Source organism: Pleurodeles waltl, chromosome 1_1, assembly GCF_031143425.1.
Source record: "Pleurodeles waltl isolate 20211129_DDA chromosome 1_1, aPleWal1.hap1.20221129, whole genome shotgun sequence".
NCBI classification, from domain to species: Eukaryota; Metazoa; Chordata; class Amphibia; order Caudata; family Salamandridae; genus Pleurodeles; species Pleurodeles waltl.
Window position 1 is genome coordinate 857,729,405 of NC_090436.1, and position 22,308 is coordinate 857,751,712.

General features: G+C 43.6%; 1 protein-coding gene across 1 annotated transcript in view; it reads left to right on the plus strand.

Moving 5' to 3' along the window:
- PCSK5 (proprotein convertase subtilisin/kexin type 5) overlaps positions 1–22,308 on the plus strand; it is a 1,225,695-nt gene that overhangs the window by 1,134,751 nt on the left and 68,636 nt on the right. Inside the window, exons 28-30 of the mRNA XM_069229360.1 lie at positions 8,710–8,793; positions 11,101–11,299; positions 21,455–21,672. Coding sequence (XP_069085461.1) covers positions 8,710–8,793; positions 11,101–11,299; positions 21,455–21,672 — 501 coding nt within the window. The remainder of the gene's footprint in view (positions 1–8,709; positions 8,794–11,100; positions 11,300–21,454; positions 21,673–22,308) is intronic.

Genomic DNA, 22,308 nt, shown 5'->3' on the forward strand with positions numbered 1-22,308 from the left:
ATTTCTGCATCATATAGCTGTATATAATGCGGGCAGCCGAGAGGCCGCGGCTTCTAGTTATCGGGAGACGGAGTGATTAGCGTACTCGCTTGACGGTCTAATATTACATAATAGCGGTAAGAAGTGAATTGGAGCTTATCTTTAGACATCTGGAAATATGAAATTAGCGGATAATTGGAGTACTTATTTTGAATTTTGTCTTGACAAAGGTCCAGATTAAGGCAATAAGAGGACAAGGGATATATTCACAATACAAAAAGTGGAGCAATTTTTACAGGTAGGACTGATGCATGGATTGAGTTCACATGAGTGGTATACTAGGCATCACTCTAGTAGTAGGAGGTAATGGTTACCCTTGACTATCACTTAGAAACTTGTTTGTTTACAGGAGTGGTTTGAATCACAGAGAATGGTTTGCTCACCTGGATGTGTTAAAATTACCTAGACACATATTTTGGGGTTTGAGAATGTTAAGGGTTCTCACAGCACACCTATTATGACACTTATGTAATAATTCATAATTACAAGATATACTACAAGAGTATATTTGTAAATATTGTTGTAGGAGGTCCTGAGGAAATCCATGGGTACTCCCGGGATGAAACACGTGTCGACAACGGGACGATGTGAAGGACATTCATTTATGGATTATCTTTGAATAGAATTGCACTAACATTGGACATTTATGAATATTTGGGATTCAAATTGTGCAACTGCGGAGCTATAACATTTCATTGTGGAAATCAGGACAATTGGATGAGAATAATCTTCATGAACTTTATATGTATAGTATCAATGTGATGGAATTCTTATTTGATTATTGTAATTTCTGATGTACTATAAATTTGTTTTCGGTGTATATATAACTGTATGCAATTAATTTTTGTGATTATCCACAGACCTGTGTTTATTTTCTTTGAATCAATGCATGTGTGCGAATACCTTATAGCTCTTCATTTTTAACACCTGCTAAGTGCAGCCGTTAAAATAAGGCACACCATTGTTTATAATGGGCCTCTATATACTTTGCAGGATTAGCACCAACATTTTTTGGTTTTAATCCTGCAAAGTACCACAATAGCGTCAGAAATTATGACGCTATTGATCCTAATATGCACCGTGGTGCCCCGTCCATCATTAATACAGATCACAAATGGTGGAGTTAGGGGGAGCAAGAAAAGTGCTGCTTCATGTAATGAAGCACCACTTTTCCTAAATCTGGGCCCATATTTTTTTCATTATTTGCTTGTTTAGAACTGCAGAGTACATTTGCACTATTACTTTGCTCACCCGATCTCTCCCCTTCCACAGTCTTTCCAAATGCTCCTCGGTGGTGCACCTGTCGTGGATGGAGGCACAGTGTATGTCCTGGATGTTTTCCCGCTGTCCTGTGCTGCCCCTCTCTGTTTCTGTAGCTGTTGTGGGCCAATGCTGGTGCAGAGAATCTTGCCAATGTCGGAGGCTTTTAAACACCGCTAGCCTTGGCAAGCCTAGTGGTAGCAGTGGGTCATGTTAAAGGTACAGTTGGCAGCTCTACTCTGCCTGTTTATTGCATAGGGCATTTTCCCCACTGAGCTGGAGCCTCTGGGACCGGTTTTTGAGGCCAGAGGGATGCTGCTGGCACCAGTTCTACTTTGTTACTTTCTCCAGCTTCCCGAGGTTAATTGCAGCTGGCACAGCGGGTTCTTTAGGACGAATAGAGGAGAAAGAGAAAAGGAAGTCAGAAGGAGAGGTGAGAGAAGGGTAACTGAGCTGGATTGGGTTAGATATATTTTCCAGGGCTGCTTTTGGTGTCCAGTCCGGCCCTGATAGAAAGTAATAAAAGCGTTGCTCTAGACTTTCAAGGTGACTGCCACGCAGAGTAATGCATCATACCTTGAGCATCACATTGTGGCAATGCACATGGCAACGCAACACAAGTTGCATCAAGCCATGCGGCAAACAAACTGAAAGTATAGGAAGCAGTTGTTTATTGTTTCCTGTGCTTTTGCCATGGGAGACGGGGAGGGGCAAAGCAGATGTGTACATCGCTCGACACTGACAAAGCAAGACCGATTGGCTTTAGCGATACCTGTCACCCTTTGCTGTGCAGGTGGATGGCTTCTTCTAACTGGTTATCAACCTGGTAGTGTCTTTTCCAATTAAATACAATGTGTAGTTTTGGGGAAAACAGCCACAATAGATTTGCCTCAAAGCGCCACTAGGTGGCGCCATTGAGGTTTATCCTAAAATACTCTCAGCCTTACTACGCATGCTACTTGATCTTACGTGACCCAGGTATGCAAAGAGTAAAAAAAACACAAAGTAGGGGAATGTGGTAACCTGAAATTCACCCTTGTGGTCTGGTTTCTCACCTATAAATAGACACAAACACCTCCACTGCGCGTGGTGTGCACTAGCAGAATTACACAAAGCTAGCAAACACACAGAACCACAAGCTAGGTGAAAGGCATTTAAAAGCTGGTACAGAATGGAGTCTGTTTGTAGGCAAACTTGGGGGCAGATTTATGAAAAGTGGCACTGCACCTAGAGCAGCGCCACTTTTCTTGCGCCCCTTAGTGCCCACCTAATGCCAACATGGTAGTGCCGTATTTAAAATACGGCACACCATGGTGGTAGTTAGGGTGACTAGCATCGTAATTTTTTATGCTAGTCCGGCACTTTGCAAGAATAGCGGCAAAAATGATGATTCTAATCCTGCAAAGCACCCAGAGGCCCATTGTAATCAATGGGAGCTTCTGTTTAATGCCTGCATTCAGCAGGTGTTAAAAATGCCGATAAAAATGGCACAAAGGAATCTCACAGATTCATAGCGCTGGAACGCCCCCTTGCATGCACTGGCCCAGAGTTATGGTGGTCAAGTGCCATTCCAACGCCACATTAGTGTCATTTTTTTAATGCTAATGTGTAGTTGGAAGGGCAAAAACGCTGGGCCATATTTACAAGGTGGCGCAATGATTGCATTGCGTGACTTTGTAACCCCTTGCACCACATTATGCCTGCCCCATGCATAATGAATGCAAGGGTTGCGTTCCCACGTTCGGGGAGACGTAAAAATGGAGCAAAGGAAGCTATGAGATTCCTTTGTGCCATTTTTATCTGCATTTTTTAACAACTGCTAAGTGCAGGCATTAAAAAGAGGCTCCCATCGTGTTCAATGGGCTTCTGGGTGCTTTGCAGGAATAGCGTCAACATTGTTGATGCTAGTACTACAAAGCGCCAGACTAGCATCGAAAATTATGGCACTAGTCCTCCTGACTACCGCCATGGTGCACCATATTTTAAATATGGCTCACACATGTTGGCATTAGCGGAGCGCTAAGGGGCGCAAGAAAAGTGGTGCTGCACTGTGTGCAGCACCACTTTTCATAAATCTGGGCCATTGTGCCTGGAACAGGCATAATGTGGCGTAAGGGGTTACAAAGTGGCACAATGCAAGCATTGCACCACTTTGGAAATACAGCGCTGCGTTTTTCCCCTTCTAATGCCACATTAGCATAAAAAATATGACACTAATGTGGCGTTGGAACGGCGCAAGGCCACCATAAACCTGGCTCTTCATGCTTCTAATGGTGTTTGTGACATTTCGCTGCAGGATAACTGTCCCGTAACAGCCCACCAAAAATGACGCCCCCCCTCAAAAATATGTGCATCAAATCAGAGAGCACAGTCAGATGTTAATTAAACCGCTGCAAACACGAGCACCTGAAGCCAGCCCTTAAAGCTCTCCTCGAAGAAGCCAGAATAACATTCAAAGCTCTCTGTACCTTCTGGAAATAAGACTGTGGCTGTGGACTCGTACACCTCCGGAAACAAACTCCACAGTACTCCTCGGTACTGATCATGGGGCGTCACTAAAGAGCATTGAACACCGGTGCATCGTATTTGACGGCATTCCACCTTCCCCTTCCACTTTCATTAAACTGTGTTCTTACAATGTGTTGCAGGGCTGTGAAGTAACCAGAAGGCACACCTAGCACTTCATAAAGCATAGAGATAAATCAATAGGCCTAGTTATCGTCTTGGTTATGCTGGTATCAAAAGCTGCAATAGGGTCATACAGGATTTTAAATGTATCTCGCTTACATGCCAGCACGCCCAATTCAGGTAAGCCAATCCAGATTTTTTTTCCAGCAAAAACAGATTTATTTGAGCTTTCTTCTGCTTAATATTTACTACACTTCAATGCAAGTCAATGGAAAGTTTCAAGGGAGATTCCAAATGTTGGCAGGTATGCCCTTAAGGCTGTGGCTTGCGTGAAGAGGGCACGTGCGAACATTTACAAGCAGGGAATGTGCAGACCATTAAGGGTTTGGATCCTGAGATACTCCAGAAACTGGAAGAAGATAGCTAGCTTTCCTTTTGCGTTAAGTATCGTTTTTATGGCTCAGATTTTAATTACTCTGGTTCCCTTGGTAATAACCAGGGCCGCTGGAAATATGTGATTATGTGGTTGCAGCATTTATTGGATAAAGACTTGCCACATAATCCATCATCAGCTGCATAGTTTGCAGATTTTAACAAAAAATCGATTTTAGCCCAGATGGATCAAATGTTACTAAAAATGTAGCAACATATGATGCTGCGCAGTGGAAGGCCATTCAAAACGTTTGTCTTATTACTTTCGGTAGCGTTTTGCTGTATTTGAATAGTACAGTGGTACTAATGAGGAAAAACCTTTGTTAACACAGTGTTAACATGGATAAAAATGAAAAATAAAATGAAGTAATACTATCACAAAATGTGTCGAATTAGTCTGCATAATTTGCTGTTCCTTGCCGTATAATTTAGTCGAATGTGCAACATAATTCCAGTGGTTTTGGTAATAATTATTTTTCAGTTAAGCAGCCCGCTGGCTATTATTACTTCTGGTTTGAAATACACGTTCTACCTGATAAATATGAAACTCTACCCACAAGGGGAGCTTCCGTATGAACTACACGCACCAGAAGGAATGCGCAGATCAACAAATTTTGGCCCATATTTATACTTTTTGACGCAAAACTGCGCCAACGCAGTTTTGCGTCAAAAAAATTAGCGCCGGCTAACGCCATTCTGAAGCGCCATGCGGGCGCCGTATTTATTGAATGACGTTAGCCGGCGTTAGCCGGCGGCTCTGTCTGGTGTGCGTTAAAAAAAACGACGTACACCAGGCAGCGCCGGCGTAGGGGGAAAATGGCGTATGGGCGTCCAGAAATGGTGCAAGTCAGGCTGAGGCAAAAAAATCGCCACAACCCGATTTGCGCCATTTTTTTACGACGCCCATCCCCCATTGAAATGACTCCTGTCTTAGCAAAGACAGGAGTCATGCCCCCTTGCCCAATGGCCATGCCCAGGGGACTTCTGTCCCCTGGGCATGGTCATTGGGCATAGTGGCATGTAGGGGGGCACAAATCAGGCCCCCCTATGCCACAAAAAAAAAAAAAAAAAACATACTTACCTGGACTTACCTTAATGTCCCTGGGGTGGGTCCCTCCATCCTTGGGTGTCCTCCTGGGGTGGGCAAGGGTGGCAGGGGGTGTCCCTGGGGGCAGGGGAGGGCACCTCTGGGCTCATTCTGAGCCCACAGGTCCCTTAACGCCTGCCCTGACCCAGGCGCTAAAATCCGGCGCAAATGCGGGTTTTTTAGTCCCGCCCACTCCTGGGCGTCATTTTTGCCCGGGAGTATAAATACGACGCATATGCATTGCAGTCATTTTTTAAGACGGGAACGCCTACCTTGCATATCATTAACGCAAGGAAGGTGTTCACGCAAAAAAATGACGCTAACTCCATGAACTTTGGCGCTAGACGCGTCTAACGCCAAAGTATAAATATGGAGTTAGTTTTGCGTCGAATTTGCGTAGAAAAAAACGATGCAAATTCGGCGCAAACGGAGTATAAATATGCCCCTTTATCCTTTATTCTAGGGACCACATGTCGCTACGGTGGCACATCTAACACCGTTTCACGTACTTAGGAAAGTGCAAAGATTTCTTGCACTAATGCTGGCGGAAATAACCAGGTTAAGAATTGTAGGCACCGTCCAAGTCATCGTAAGGCTCTGACCTTCAATAAACAGAAATGTATGTTGATTTCCTTGAACAAAAATAATGAGTTAATCAGTGAAACTAGTGCCGTACCAAAAATAAACTGTCCGAATTATTGTGTTCGTGTGTTCCACCAGTTCTAAACGCTTGAGCACCCTGACCTCTAGTGGAAGGATTGGTGTAATACAGGAATTTCTGGCTACAACCAAAGGAAGAGGCTCACATTCTGCATTGAAGGTACTCTGGGGTCGTATCATGATTCCACTTGGGGTTGCGCTGCTCCAACGCAGAAGGGCTCTTTATGTTACTTTTTGCGGTCTACAACACATGCATTAACTCGAAAAAATTTCGAGTTAGTGTATGTACTGCTAATAGAAGAGATGGGAAAGACTAAGAGGGAATTACTGCTCCATGTTTCTGAAGTCTGCTGACAGTAGTCTATGCACTAATTCGCCGTTACTTCAGTGTAATTTTAAAGATTTTTGGAGCCACGTTCAAGGCACATTTTTGGGGCCCTCTTTAAAACAAATTAAAATCTCATCTAGTTTCAGCTAGTACAAGAGTTTGTGATGCCAAATAATATTAATTATAAGTTAAACTTTCAAAAACTGGGGCACGTAAAAATAGCTGAGCGCTCAAACTGCCCGAATCCATCAGCCAAAAGTGAGATTGAAGCTGCATTAATAAAAACATATTTTTGTACTTAGCTCTAGTTGTTTTCGTCTTACAACCCTATTATTATGCATAGAATTCAGCATCTAGCCAGCTTGTTTCTCTAGTTGTTAGGACACAATACTGATGGCGAAGAGACAGTTTAATCGACTAGTGCATACTATTTAAATAAGACAAATGCACACGAAGCTTCGTAATCACAAATAAGTTCCCATTCACATCTGCCATTCTCGCTGTAAAACACAAAAAATCAGACCACAGCTTCAAAGAATTACAATTCCATGAGTGAAATCTGATCATGTTCTCCTTGCCTTCCGCTGTCTTGCCACTCCTTTTTTTCTTTCTGTGTATACTCTTGCTAATCAATAGCCTCCAATTTGGCTGCGAAGAGAAATCAGAGGTGATAGGAGACAAGAAAGAGCTAAAGAGAAGTTATAGTAAGAGTGATGAAGAGCAGAAAGGGGAAGTAGATATAGAGATGAGGTAAAAAGATGAGTTACGTAGCAAGAGATGTAAGGCAAAAAGAGAAATATGAGGTAGCCAGGAAGAAAGATACAGGGCGGTAACAGAGGTAGGTAGATGGAGACATACAGATGTAGGTAGGTTTTTAAAGTAGAGCTAGACATGAGGAGAGGAAAATAGAGAGGGAGAGTGATGGAGTAAACTGAGGTATAACGTAGCTGGAGATGTAAGGTACAAGAGAGGGGAGTAGAAAGAGGTGAAGGTAGGTAGAGAGGCGCGGTAGTAAGAAAAGCATGGAGTGATGCAAGAGAGTGAGATGAGAAACTGAGAAGAGGTATAGAAAGTAAGGAAACAGAGACAAAGGGGAGCAGGAAGGTTACTGAAAGGCAGAAAGAGACGAGAAGAGAGGTAAGCAGAGAGACAGGTGAGTCAGAGAAGGATGAGGATGATACAGAGGTAGAGAGAATGTGAGAGGTAGAGAGAATGTGAGAAGGAGAGAGAGCTAGGGGTATGGGCAGAGGGTCAGGGAGGAAAGATGTGTAAAAAAAGAGAGAGATGAGGCACAGAGCATAGTTGAAATAGAAAAGGGAGGCGCAGGGAGACAAGAGAGATAGAAAAGGTAATGACAGAGGAAAAAGATGTAGCGAAAGGGAGGTACCGAGAGAGCATTAACATTGAGGGAAATAAGGTAGAGGCCAGAGAGGTAGGACAAGAGGCAGGCGAGGAGGCGGAGAAAGTAAATTGAGGATTAGTTAGAAAGTGGAGGGGTCATGAGATTTGACAGTGAGTGAGTTGTCAGGTAGACAGAAAAATAGCAAGAGAGGAGCGGTAAAGATAGAGTTGAGACTGAGAGAGAGATGAAGAACATGACTTCAAATACATAAAAGAGAGATTGAAACGGAGCAGTGAGTTAATGAGAGTCATGAGGTAGAGAGAGAGAGAGAGAGGGAGGGCAGGTTACTGGTAGGCAATGGGGTGTAGAGAGGAAAGACTGAGAGAGAGCAGTTAAGAGATGTGTTATGAGAGGCAGATGATCTAGGCACGGCTGAGGTAGAGAGACCTATGATAGAAACAGATGTGCTAAGTACATTGAGGTGCAGTATTTGGCAGAGGAGAGTGAGATGTAAATTGAGGCGTCCAGAAAGAAGAAAAGGTGAGAGGGAGTAAAACAAAAAGATAGACGGAAAAGTTATATTTTAATTTAAAATGCTACCAACTACTCAAGATTGTGGTTAATGCGCGGCATGCGGCGCATGCCGCTCTGTCATATTAAACAATAATCTGTTTTTATGCACACAGTTTCCACCTTACCAGGTGGCCTCTATTGAAGGTGGATGCCCTGAGCAATTGCTCACTTTGCCCACGCCCACAATGGCTCTGAGTTCATGTATCCCATGAAAATGGCAGAAATAAATTCACAGACGCCATCTGCATTGAAGCAGCACAGAAAATGGGATCAAGATAGGCCATGGTCTTCTGTAAAAGTAAACATAATCTCTCCCTTGTACATTCATTGTAATGTTTTTTATTCAATTTGTTGTTACAGCAAAGAAAAAAATATTAATAGCATGCCACCCGTCATGCAAGACGTGTAATGGTTCGAACACCAACTGTACTTCGTGTGAAGAAGGTAATTTTCAGTATCTTCAATGAATACCTTATGTGACAAACGCCAAAAAATTAGTGACCCATTATACATGTAATCATTCACATAATCACTACCCTTGCTTAAGGAAAAGTCTAGAATTCAGTTTTTGATGGGTTGGATGGGTAAGTGTGTGATGTGTGTATGCAGTGTAAAATATACATTAAAGTAAAGAATTGGGTAGCTTTGGTTGTAAGACTTTAATATGCATTATGATTATAAACAAAACCTAGACACCACAAATATTTCCACTTATGCTTCAATAATGTACAACAGAGTTAGCTGCATTTTCTCCCATCGTCCATTTCCACAAAACATAGGCCATCATTCTGAGTTTGGAGGGCGGCAGAGGACGCCCGGCAAAATCAAACTGCTGGTAGACCGCCATTGCAGTCTGAACACCGCCCGCCCTATAAAAAGTTCACTGCAGGGCCCGGGGCGGAAACAGCATTTGCACCCACCCGCCATGCGGTGAACAGGGCCTTAACATTGACGACGGTTCAGAATCAAGCCTGCGCCAATGTGGCGGGGTGGCGTGTGCAGCAGCACCAGTCGTGCTTTTCACTGCCCGTAATTCGGGCAGTGAAAAGCATGACGGGGCTGTCCATGGCAGCCCTCGCACTGCCCATGCTATCTGTATGGGCAGTGCAGGGGCCCCCATGGGGCCCCCGGCACCCCTGGTGGAAAGGGGACTTGTAATCCCCAGGGCAGCGATGCAAGCAGAGGTGCCCTGGCTGATTACGACAACCGAAACCACCACAGTGTTGCCTGGCGGTGCCGGCAGTCTGACCATGGTGCTTAAGCCACGGTCGTCATGTCACGGTTGGACTGTCGCTTTGGCAGAGGTCCGACCGCGACCGTGACCCTAGCAATCTGGTGACCGCCAGGGTCATAATTTAGCCCGTAGTCTGCTGATTCAAATACGTGTAACTGGCTGGCAGCAAATTGTAGAAAAATGTTGCAACTCCTATTACAGGATGGAGGGATTCAATCCCTATGTCCCGAAAAATACACATCTCTGACTCCAGGCTCAGATTGGGTATGGGGTCCCTCTCATCTGATTTCAAATTTTAAAAAATGCTACATTTTCGGTGGGGTTCACAGACCGCAAAACTTCTTGGTTCCTAGTTCAGCCTAGAAGGTTGGAAAACCCAGTTCAAAGGTTGACAAACTGATGCAAGGGGCCTTAGGCCTTGTGTGAACTCTGGCAGGGTTCACAGATCTGATACAGGGACCATGAATCCTCAAAACAATTTTGAAAACAACAGTGCTGGTGATCAACCCCAGTTGCACAGCTGAGGTTGGCAGGTCACATTGGGTTGGGCACAGGTAGTGCTTAACTTGAGCTGGTAGTTTCCGGTGCTAGGCACCGGTACTTAATTGTCAAAACCTGCGCTAATGACAGTCTGCCATATGGTAGCGCTGTCTGACTAATATAGAGACAAGCATAACTGTTTGTTATTAATTTAATATACCTTAAAATGGCTATTGCATGCCTTCCAAGCAATTCCTATTGCTTTGGGGGCCTGGAATAGTCTGATTTATCACACTTGTAGGGTTTCAAGGTTAGTAGTTGTGTTGGTTCTGTCATAGAGGGTGCTGACAGGAGTAATTGGCTGGTGCAATGCAGTGGCCTCCTGACCAGAACCCTAGTTCTTATTTTTTCGCAAACTAAGCACTGGGCGTCGAGTCTGGGCAAGTGTGGATTAGGTTATACTTTCATAGAAGTTGGATGTAGTATATGATAAAAATAGCAGAAATTCACTCAAATGACCATGGTTAAATGAAATATATTTGGTTTGGATATAATAGCTTAACTTATGTTATAAAAAGCTTCAGACGTTTACTTAAAAGCACAGTTAAAAACAGTTATGGTTTTGGATGAAAAACAATAAATGACAGCAATTTGCAAGTTATGGGTAACTTAGCTGCAAGTCAATAGTGTTTGTACTGTAGTGAGGGGAGAGATACAGTGCAGGGAGCTAGGGCCAGAGAGAGTGCACACTGGGAGGCACAACAGTGAGAGAATAGTGCAGGGAGGAGAGAGATGGCTGCCATGATGCAGTGACCTGATATAAGTGCAGCAGTTAGATGTGATAGCAAGTTGGAAGCGATGTTGTTTATGGGTTCAGGAAGGTAACTGTGATTCACATTGTGTTAGACAGCATATTTATCCGAAATTAAAAATATATTCTGCTACCTTTTGTCTCATACTGAAATCTCCTGACATCTTTATCCTTGATTATGTGGCATGCCTCACCTTTAATTTGTGTCTGGCTCTTTCCTTTTTAGAGAGCTTTCTACACAATGGCGAATGCCTCAATGATTGTCCTAAAAGAACGTTTAAGAGCAGGAAGTACTGGAGATGTGAGAAGTGCGCAGAAGGATGTGATGAGTGCTCCAACAACATCCACCACTGCCTAAAGTGTGCCCAACAGCCAGGCCTGCAGCTCTACCTTCACAATGGCCAATGTCTGAAGACCTGCACAGAGTATGACTCTTTTTAATATTACATAACGTTGATATGACTTTTTGCTTTATAACATGAAAGAAGTATTAGACCAGTTTCTAATCAGAACACAAGACAAGCACCACAGAGGAAAAAGTGTGAGTCGGCCTTGGTCACAAGAAAGAATTTCTGAATTCATATAAAACCACACGTAACTAGATGTAGTAAACAAACTATCAAACAAATTACTGCTACACATACCCCTTAAATATAGAACTGTAGAAGTCAAATATTATACTTTAGACACTTATGGAAGCCTCAGCTTTCCTAATTTTGAATCACAAAAATAAGAAGTGACAAAGAGATAAAGAAAAGATGTGTGTTGGGATGGGAATGTCCCCTGCATGGCAAACTGGTGTGTACCATTGCCCGCAGTACCTAACTACATGTGAAACTGGTAGACTGACTTGTTGTTTGGCCCTGGCACCATGTTATCGTAGCAAGAGTGTAGAGGCCTAGGCCTGTCCCTGGTAATGCGAGGTCTAGAATCTGTTGTGCGTATTATAGGAGTGCTCAAAATGTGCCTGCCCTTATAGTAGGTGAGAGAACTTGGGTGTACTCTATGATATGGCTGTGGAGCTTTATTGTGGAATACACTCACAAAAACTGTCTTGGGTCCAGTCAGGTTCATTTAAACAACCGTAAGCTCAACCCTGGGTAGCTATGGCTTTCAAGCAGCAAGGCTTGCACAAAGGAACATAGTGTACAGCATTTAACAGTACCAAACAGCGGAATAAGAAAGGTCACACAACATAAAAGAACCAGGACACCACTTTATTAATACAGAGTAGATTTGTATGAATTTTTAGAGACCTTGATGAGTAAAATTCACCAGAGGGTTCCAGAGAGGTAGATTTCAGAAGATATTATCACTTTTAAATACAACTCCAAACAAGCACTGGTGAACAAAAAGTTTGGAAACTTTTCAAAAGTTTGTAAAAGTGAGTTAGGCTACTCGGCCTGGGTAAAGAAATAGGACAAGATGGAGGTCTAGGGGCGAGAGAGGATAGTTTGGATAGTTACCTGCCCACCATAGCCTTTTCTAGTCCAGTTCCAGCATTTAAACAACAACCTCCGTAGACGACAATGGAGTGCTCCTGATGCTACTGATGCAGGATGACAAGATACTCAAGGATGCTCTGGTTGAGGTGTTGTTGACAGGGGTGTGTTTGTGGTGACTCCTCGGTCCATGGGTGATGTGGGGAGACTGGGGTGATTAAGGCCACAGAGGTCCCTGTGGCTGAAAAAAACATCCGCCGACCCAGCTGAATTGAAGAACTACTGGCCCATCTCTCTGCTCCCTTATCAAGGAAAAAGTCCCCTATCAAGGAAAAAGTCCTTACCTACCAGCATTCCTTACATATCGTGGATAATATATACTAAGGACTTACAAGTAAGTCAGCACTTGCCAAATGAATACAGCCAATTGACATACACTTTGTAAGGGGTTAGAAAACTGGCACTGAGTTCCAGTTAGCAGGCCTTAGTGCACTCTGAGGTCGAAAAACCAGCAACATCAATCCAAAAATGGGAGGGTGAACATAAAAAAGGAGGAATTTCCTTACAGTAGTTATAGAACTACTGTCCATTCCCTGAATAAGTCACATACAATGGTGAAGGCAGTGTACCTAGGCCTAAATTTAAGAAAAGTGGCACTGCATTCAATGCAGCACCACATTTTTTGCGCCCCTTAGTGCGCCCATACTGCCACCATGTGTGCGCTGTATTTAATATGCGGCGCACCATGGCGCGGGGTAGGGGAAAGAGCATCAACATTTTTGATGCTATTGATGTACTGTGCAGGATTAGCACTAAACTTTTGCCGCTAATCCTGCAGAATACGTAGGAGTCCATTGAAAACAATGGTATGCCCTCTTTTAACTCCTGCTCTGTGCAGGCATTGAAAATAACAACTAAGAATGGCACAGCGGAATCCCTTAGATTCCACTGTGCCATTTTTATGGTCCCCTTAATTGGGCAACGCCCCCCTTGTAAACATTATGGGGGTCATTCCGACCCTGGCGGTCCATGACCGCCAGGGCCGGGGACCACGGAAGCACCGCCAACAGGCTGGCGGTGCTTCCAGGGCCATTCTGACCGCCGTCAGAAAAGGGGAACCGGCGGTTTCCTGCCGGTTTTCCCCTGGCCCAGGGAATCCTCCATGGCGGCGCTGCTTGCGGCGCCGCCATGGGGATTCCGACCCCCTTCCCGCCAGCCTGTTTCTGGCGGTTTACACTGCCAGAACCAGGATGGCGGGAACAGGTGTCGTGGGGCCCCTGGGGGCCCCTGCACTGCACATGCCACTGGCATGGGCAGTGCAGGGGCCCCCTAACAGGGCCCCATGCTGTCTGCTTTGCACCCGTCGCACCCCTGCAACACCGCCGGCTCCATTCGGAGCCGGCTTCTATGTTGCAGGGGCTTTCCTGCTGGGCCGGCGGGCGGCCTTTTGGCGGGCGCCCGCGGGCCAGCAGGAAAGCCAGAATGGCATCCGCGGTCTCCTTTTGGCGGTGACTGCATGGCGGGCGGCGACCGCCGCCCGCCGCGGTCAGAATGACCGCCTATGTCTGGTGCAGACACAATGTGGCGCTAGGGGTTACAAAGTGGTGCAATACATTGTGCCACTTTGTGAATATGGTGCAGTGAATTTGGCCTTGTTGAGCCATGTTAGTGTCATAAAAAATATGTTAATGTGGTGTTAGGCCCTCTTAAATCTGGGCCCAGGTGTCTGGGAATCATTAGTATGACAAGAGCTTTTCTCTGAATCAAGGAGAGTGAGGTCTTCTAACCTTCTCTCATGTAGAGTTCCACTGTTATGTCAGTCCAAGGTCCTTGCACTGACACTCTGTGTGAATGTTGAGCACGTGTACATGCTGTGAGTTTATAGCCTATGGGTGATAGTCTGAGAACTGTGATCAGTGGTATCCATTTTGGATGTTCCCTGGTTTATCATATTTAAAAAAAATAAGGGTGATATATTAAAACATTGTTTTGATTTGCATATATTATTTAGCATTTTGTATTACCTTTTCTATCTAGGGAACCAGTGTTGTTTCATAATAACCCTGTGTTGCATGGCACAAAATGGAGCATGGATACAACTTCTCCAGGTGATGGAAGTGTATTGCCTGCATTCTTGTGGCTGAAGGGTGGTGGAGATTCAAACCTTGAAGTGAGGGAGAGTGAAGTAGAGCTACCCTTGGAATTTCAATGAGGACCTTGTTAGCAAAGGGCTGCTGTTAGTTCTTCCTGAACACGTACACTTCGTATATGGTTGGGGTGAGAGGTGGGACTGCAGTTTCTATTGTTTAAGGTGAAGGCATTTGTAGGCAGGGACTATGGGCCTGATTACAACTTTGGAGGACGGTGTTAATCCGTCCCAAATGTGACGGATATCCTGCCCACCGTATTACAAGTTCCATAGGATATAATGCGGCGGGTGGTATATCCGTCACATTTGGGACAGATTAACACCGTCCTCCAAAGTTGTAATCAGGCCCTATGTCTTTTGTCTGTCCCTGATTAGTACTTCAGGAAGGCTAATAACAGGTAGGTGCAGAAAATGCACACTTCATTGGGCCCTTGTATTGAATGCTCCTGTTTGGAGCCAGCATCATTGCTACTTGGTGTCACCTTGCACAAAGACTGTATCTGAGGAACCACCAGAAAATTACCGAAATTGGTTCTAAAAAATTAGGCAGTAGGCCTACATCTCTTGTTTGGAAATGAGTGTAAAAGTGAGATCCAAGCCACCCCAGTTCTAACTTCTTCATGACCAAGGAAGGCAGTGCTCAGAACGGTAATCGAATGCCTTCTGTGGGGCTGGAGCTGGGGTCTGCATGACAACTAGTCTCCCAGGGTGAAGTGTGCACTTTCGGATGGAAGAGCTGAGGGTCTGCCTACACCCAAGAAGGCTGTCTCTGGGAAGGCATGTGCCTGACACTACAGGAGGAGAGACTGTCTAGGACAAAAAGCCAAGGACATTTCAGGCATGAGGAACAACCAGAAGTAGCAGGCAACTACAAGGAAGAAAAATCCAGGAGTGACCCATGTGTGATGTAGTCCCCCAACCTCCCCAAGCAGCTTTTGATGTGAACTATGCCAAGTTTTGAATTGCAAAGCATCATCTGTTATCGGCCTCCTCCCATGTTCCCATGAGACCATGCTTTCATTGTCAATGGCGAAGTAGGAGATTCCCTGATACTAACAATGCCGAAGCCCTGATTGGCCCAGAGGTTGCAACTGCCATAGACACCCGCGTGCTGTAGAGGGGCGTTGAAAATGCACGTGTCCATCCACCCTGTCCTGCCTCTCCCTTTTTGCACCTGGACTTTGAAGTTACTAGTGCCAAAGCAAAGGGCTGTATCTCAGCCTGCCGAGCTGAGCCTGCCTAAGGTTCAAGTTCAGAGTCAGATCATTGCCACTGCTGACACATGGTGCAGGACCTCTGAATGCACCCATTCTGCAGTGCGAAGCTGTACCTACATTAAACAGATAACCTCAGGGCCTAACTGAGAGAGAGAGAGGAAGCAGAAGAATTGTACAGTACAAACCTAAGGCATTTACAAGATCTTTACTTGGTGAAAGTGAACTGAACTTTTATGGGCCTTTAAACATTGGGGTGATTTTGAGTGAATACTACCTGTGCCTGTCCATGCTATACACCTATGGACAATGGGAGGGTACCAAACCGTAGTGCACCATGTTGTAAGTGTAAGCCTAGTGTCCTTGAAGATTGCAAACAGGATTACAACCCTGGACCCAAGAACCCTAATTGCACTGTGTAGTATTATGTTTTGCTGTGTTATTAAAGTACTTTTTCAAAACAAAATATTAGCATTGGCCTGCACAATATATTATTGTGTCAGTTGGTTGACTTTTAAGGTCTGAGATCTTGCCCCCACACTACCTTCCTGGAAAGCCTATGACTGCTTGCCCTCTCTACCCTAAGAGTTTAAGTGTGGAAAGGGTGTACATGGCCCAGATTGCAGAAGCGTGGTAGAATGACCCCCAAGACATCAGTGGCAAACTACTGCAATCACCATTATCAGGACCAGTAGTCCCTGACTGTCCTGAGTCCCTGCCCGAGTAGGATCTGACAGTGCACATTAAACTTATTGCATTAGCAATAGGCGCTACAGGAAATACATGTTTAGTTGTAGATACATATGTGGTAAATGTGAACCACTTTACTGCGCTTTTATTGCATAATTCAAACATATGAAAATAACAATGTCAAGTGTATGATTGCAAGGGATTTAACTCTACCACCTTTTCAAAGAGGTGATCTAAGAATCCTTCCAGATTGATACAATATCTTAAAATGCTATGGTTGTAGGTGAATCTACCAATGTATTTCTTCTAAATAACTAATTTCACTCAGTCACTAACCTGAAAGTATTCATGACATTATTAATCAATTGGTCACCTTGAATCCCAACTTGATCTAACCAGCTGCGGCTCCTCTGCTATGGCAGAGGGGATCGCCGCTCCAGCAGCAGCCACTGCAAACCTTTTACAACGAAACGATAATAAACCATGTTTATTATTGTTTCATTGTGAAAGGGGCGGGGCATTGGGGATGATGGGGATGAGGGGAGTGCACGCCCCTCAGCCTGCATGTGTGTCTCGGGCCAGCCAAACACACATGCGCACTGTGCTGTCAGAGAGAGGAGGCACAGGCTCCCAGTCTGCCTGGGAGTGCCCTGGCTGGGTGCTTCCAACCAATCCCAACGCTGCTCTGAGCAGTGTCTAGTTTGGTCGAAGGACAGGCTGGGAGCCCGTGCCTCCTGTCAGGAAGAAGGAGCGGCAGCACGGTAACGAAGCGAGGAAGGTATGTTTTTCATTTCTTTAATATAATTTTATGTTAATTCCCCCCTCCTTCGCGTGCCAACCCACCCCTTCACAGCACAGCGAGCCGGGACTGGTTCTAACCAATTGCATACATATAACATATGCAATACATCTGCTGTCTAACGTTTACCAGACCAGCAACATTCCTCAGCAAGAGAATGAGACTTATCCAAAATAAAATGAGGTTACGAACATCCTATTATTAAGGCAAAATGTCAGCATCGTGTTTGTTACTCTTGAAGTAGACTGAAACGTAGACAATATTTCCTCCCATTTATGGATGGAATTTTATATCCCGTTTTCAACTATTCTCTTCTTTTAGGTTTGATACATTGTACAACATAGGCGCCTTTTGAGAGTAGGCATGCCTAAGTCCAGAAATGGTATGCTCACAAATGTTCGTTTTGGACAATTTTTCTATATTCTTATAAATAGGACACACGTTAGTATATCGGGATAACAGCAATTAAAGATCGCATGTATCTTTTAGTCGAGAAAAGGAAAAATCAAAATCATCTTTAAGTAATGAACGCACCGACTTTATACTACGAAATGTCCATCTCTGCCAATATATCACAATATTATAAACTTTTAAATGTTTGTTATATCATCTCTTCTCTTTTCGAAAGAACAGTGGCCAAGACAGGTTATAAACTATAGCAAGTATTAATGAGAGTAGGTAACGATAAGTGTTTGGGTTTCAGAGTGATCTGTATAACATCTTTAAAAGAATACTGGGCAATAAATGGCTTCTCTAAAACAATCCAAACATGTTAATCAGATTCAGACACATCTATGAACCACAAACAGGCCTGATAATATGAAGCGGGTATTTGATGTCATTAGAAATCGAGTGTTTTAACTTAACTCTGCCAAATGATTTCCTTTTAGAGAGAGATATTGTCACTCGTTTGATTCCATAAAAATCTCTGGAAAGAGCATTACAACAAATTGTAGGTGTTTTGACTGGTTTACTTTTAAATATTATTGATTTGGCCAAGATTACTTTCATGAGGAGAATAAAACTACGCATAGTTGATTTATGAATAATTTAATTATCTTCTTTAGGAGTCATGTCTGTTGTGAAGTAAGTACCTTACTCTTTGGAGGAAACATAGTACTTATGTAACTGTAGAGTGACAATGGTCTAGACGTGGTAGTAAGAAGACACAGACTATGATCTTGTAGTGAAATATAAATAATAGTCTGATTTGCAGAGCAAGTTTAGCTGGAGATGCATAATCCCTTATCACGTCATTCGTTTGGGAGGTGAAAGTGCTGACTAAAAGGTGAGTCAATTACCTTGGATTTACCTTGGATACTGGAGTTGGAGTGTTTACCAATGGTGTTGGTTACTCAAACAGGAGATAGTTTGGGCCTATCTTGCCAAAAACATTGTTTCCTTCTTTTAGTCAACACAACATAGACTGCTTAACTCTACTCCTGGACTGGCATGAGACTGGTAACAAAGTCTAAGTGATATTGTGATCTCTGTGTTATCCACATAGGTTTTCAGCAATATCTTGAGGTGAGAAAAAGCATCGGGATAGTGAAAACAAACATCTTAAAAATAAGGAAACACTGCTGATTATTGGGAGACCACTCATGGTACTACGTGTGTTTTCAAAGTGAAGATAATCGTTTTTTTGTGGAGTGCACTACTGCAGAACTCATATTCTCCTGGCGACATCAGAGAAGGGTGGATTAACTAGGGGTGTGGTAGGATACTGAGAAGACTAGGAATATTGATGACATTGGTTGATTTTCATAGAAGGCTTTCAGTAACTCCTGGGTGATGTCAATGAGTGTAGTTTCTGCACATCTCATTGGTCTAAACCCTTGCTGGTGGTGATGAAGAAGGGACATTTCTTAGCTATGATGTTGCATTTGTCTGGTTATCTGCCTTCTTAATGTATTTGCCTTAATTAGTAGGCTCGAGATCAACCAGTATCTTGACTGGCTGTTTACATCCACATTGGGCTTTTTAAAGAAGGGGTGACTAGTACCTCCTTGTAGGTGGCGGGAACCTCAACGTGATGACGTGATGGGTTAGATATGTTTGTCACTAGGGATGAAAGTGTTTGATCAGACTACTGCCCACTTTTACTTTATGGTCAGACCTAAAATACTGAAGCCCATCAGAGGACAACTCTGAACAAAGAAACATGTTTGAATGCACTTGTGTATCTGTTTTCTTGGATCTCTGCTCTAGGAATGAGCTTCAAGTCTTACGGAAGAATGACTTCTAGGTCAGAGATGTAGTTTTTTGCAGACCAAGTCTCATTAAGGCCTAGAACATCAAGTTGTGGCCCCTAATGGTGCTCCAGATATTTATCACATTTCTCACTGTAGATCAGGTGTTGTTCTGGAGTGTTTGTGGCTATTCAGGTGATTTTTAATGCAGGGGCTTGCAAGCCGTTCCTAAAATGGGCATTGGCTGGTCATTTATGGTTTCTCATAGTTCAGATTCCTTGTCAAAATCCTTCTCCTCCTCAGGCCGTAGAATTTTCCCATATGAGTTTGTATAATACGTGGTATGGTTAGGGAGGTGGGTTTACCGATTAGAATCACTATTTTGGAGGTGTTTGTGCTTTTTGTTTGCTACAGGAAAAACAAAGCCACTACCCATTTCTTGTTAAATGGCCTAATTTATTTATACGTCATTGAAACGCGCATGGTCTTTGGTGGGTAAAGATCCGAGATTACCTGAAATTACCTGTGTTGGCAAAATCAATCTTGGGTGTGCACTCCTTCTTGGATACACATTTATTGGCTCTGGGGTCAGTAGTACCTGTTATACACATGAACGTCATTTAGGGGCCGCCAGGGGTCGCAGGTGCGAGACCTGGCTTGCCCCTTGCGACCCCTGGCACTGCCTTTAGGACCCCTGGGCGTCAGAGGTGGCAAAATTCAGTGCCTGAAACACTGGGGCAGCTAGTCCTTAGAGACATCGGTTGAGGCTCCACTTTCCTGTTTTTCTGTCAATGTTTCTATTACACAAATAGTGAACAACATTATTCACTATAAGGCTTTAGGCCCATATTTATACTTTTTTTAGCGCCACATTTGCGTCGTTTTTTAATGCAAAAGTGGCGCAAACTTGCAAAATACAATTGTATTCTGTAAGTTTGTACTGCTTTTGCGTCAAAAAATGACGCAAATGCGGCGCTAAAAAAGTATAAATATGGGCCTTACTGTATCATTTGCAGATTTTAGCAATAAATGTGTTTCTAGCTATCTATGCCAGTTACTTAACAAAAGAGTTTTTTTTCACCTTTGAGCTATTAATTGCAGTATTCAGGTAGTAAAAGCGGTGATATGTTTGAAAGAATAGTGTATATACCCCCATTTGATGGACTGCAGGGCGCCTTTTGTCCACAACAGTAAACAAAACCATTAGATACTTAAATTATTTAAAGTGTTAACATGTTTCATGTTTTGGTTCACTAGTCACACAAGTTCAATTTACATTACAGACACTGTTGTCAAAGTAGCAGTTATTTTAAGAGAGCACTTGGATTTAAAAAAGAAACCCTAAACATTTTACATCTGTCTTTTTTACCTCAAGGAGATCCTGCAAGTTTGGAATTATTTTTAAATCTTCAGGCCTAAAATGCTTCCTAGTGAGACACATTCATAATAAACATGAAATATGCTATTCTGGAGGGCTCCTGTTTGATGGTAGGAGGCTTTGCCAGAGGTCCTTACAGGGCCAAGGTCGGATGCGCTCGAAACTTAAGCTTTATAACCCAAGAAGTATGGCCCAAAGCAATGAGGCACACCTTATATGACCAACCATCGCAGGTAGACTAGTTATCTGTGTCTACAAGATGCATATGTTTTATGTTTCTGTTTTACTCCCCGGGGTAGAAAAAGCAGCAATAACAAGAGAATACTCCTGTGCTTAATTATTGGTGAAGAACTCTATGCATAATGTAAATCGCTGGGAGCCCCTTTGTATTTGGGTTATTAAAATGTTAAACTATTCTGTTACATACATAACGTTCTTAATAATTTGCCTTTCTTTTGCATAATATGCTGCACAATTCGTCTTTTTTACCACATAATTTGGCCCATCACTGCCGCATAGCTTCAAAAGCCCTTCGTATCACACTACTTAATGACCTAAAATGCTATTTTAGAACCTTGGGATTTCTTCTGCATTGCTTTTCTCACTTAGTATGGATGCACATTAGTGTATTAACTTACTGTAAAAAGTTCAGAAATATATGACTGGAGTATGATTAAGCATAAAGACAATAAGGGTGTATTACTACCTTTTTACAGTGGGTTTTTTGGCCTGGCTGGAACATGCGCACCATGCAGCGCCCCCTGCAGGACGTGTACTGGTAAAGCCACCACCTGTCTGACCTGTGAAAGCAGCTTCGTCTTGGAACAGGGTACCTGCAAGACGTTCTGTTCCGAGAACCACACAGCGGTGGATGGGGTCTGCAGGCACTGCCCTGCCGGCTGCCAGCGATGTGCGGATGAAAAGACGTGCACAGGTAGGTGCCACAGACTCGCTCAAGGGCTAGGTTTGTGTGTAGTGTCATCTTAAGGATTTCTGGGGCCTTCACAAGACATATTGTGGGGCCCATGTTCAGAACAGCTTACATTTATTTTCCATTTTACCTAATTCAAGCACTATGATTCCAAGCAGTACTGAATTACATATTAAACTTCCTTTTAGAAAAGGGCCATTTAAAAAATACCAAAAGCTCAGGCTGTCTAGTGTCCAGCTGTCTGTTAGTGCCAAAAGAAACCTTGAATAAGCACTGATAAAGTACTGTATTTTTTGCTTGCATCTAGATTTTTTGTCCTGCAACGGTAGTATTTTACTTGGGATTCTGGGAGTCATTTACTAGCCCATGGCGCCACCGCTGCATTATTTTTATGCAGCGGTGGGGCTAGCATTGCACTACACTGCTCCATATTTACAAACTGATGCGTTGGGCCCAATATGTAATCCTTGCATCACATTTTATCTGCGCTAGGTATAGTGTACGCAGCAAAGGTGTTTCCCACGGAAAAAGCCACGTAGAACTGACACAGTGAAATCTGCAACTTTTCACTGTGTCTTTCTATGACTTCACCGCATCAAAATGTTACAGCCTGTTCAGACCAGGTGTAAAATTGATGCA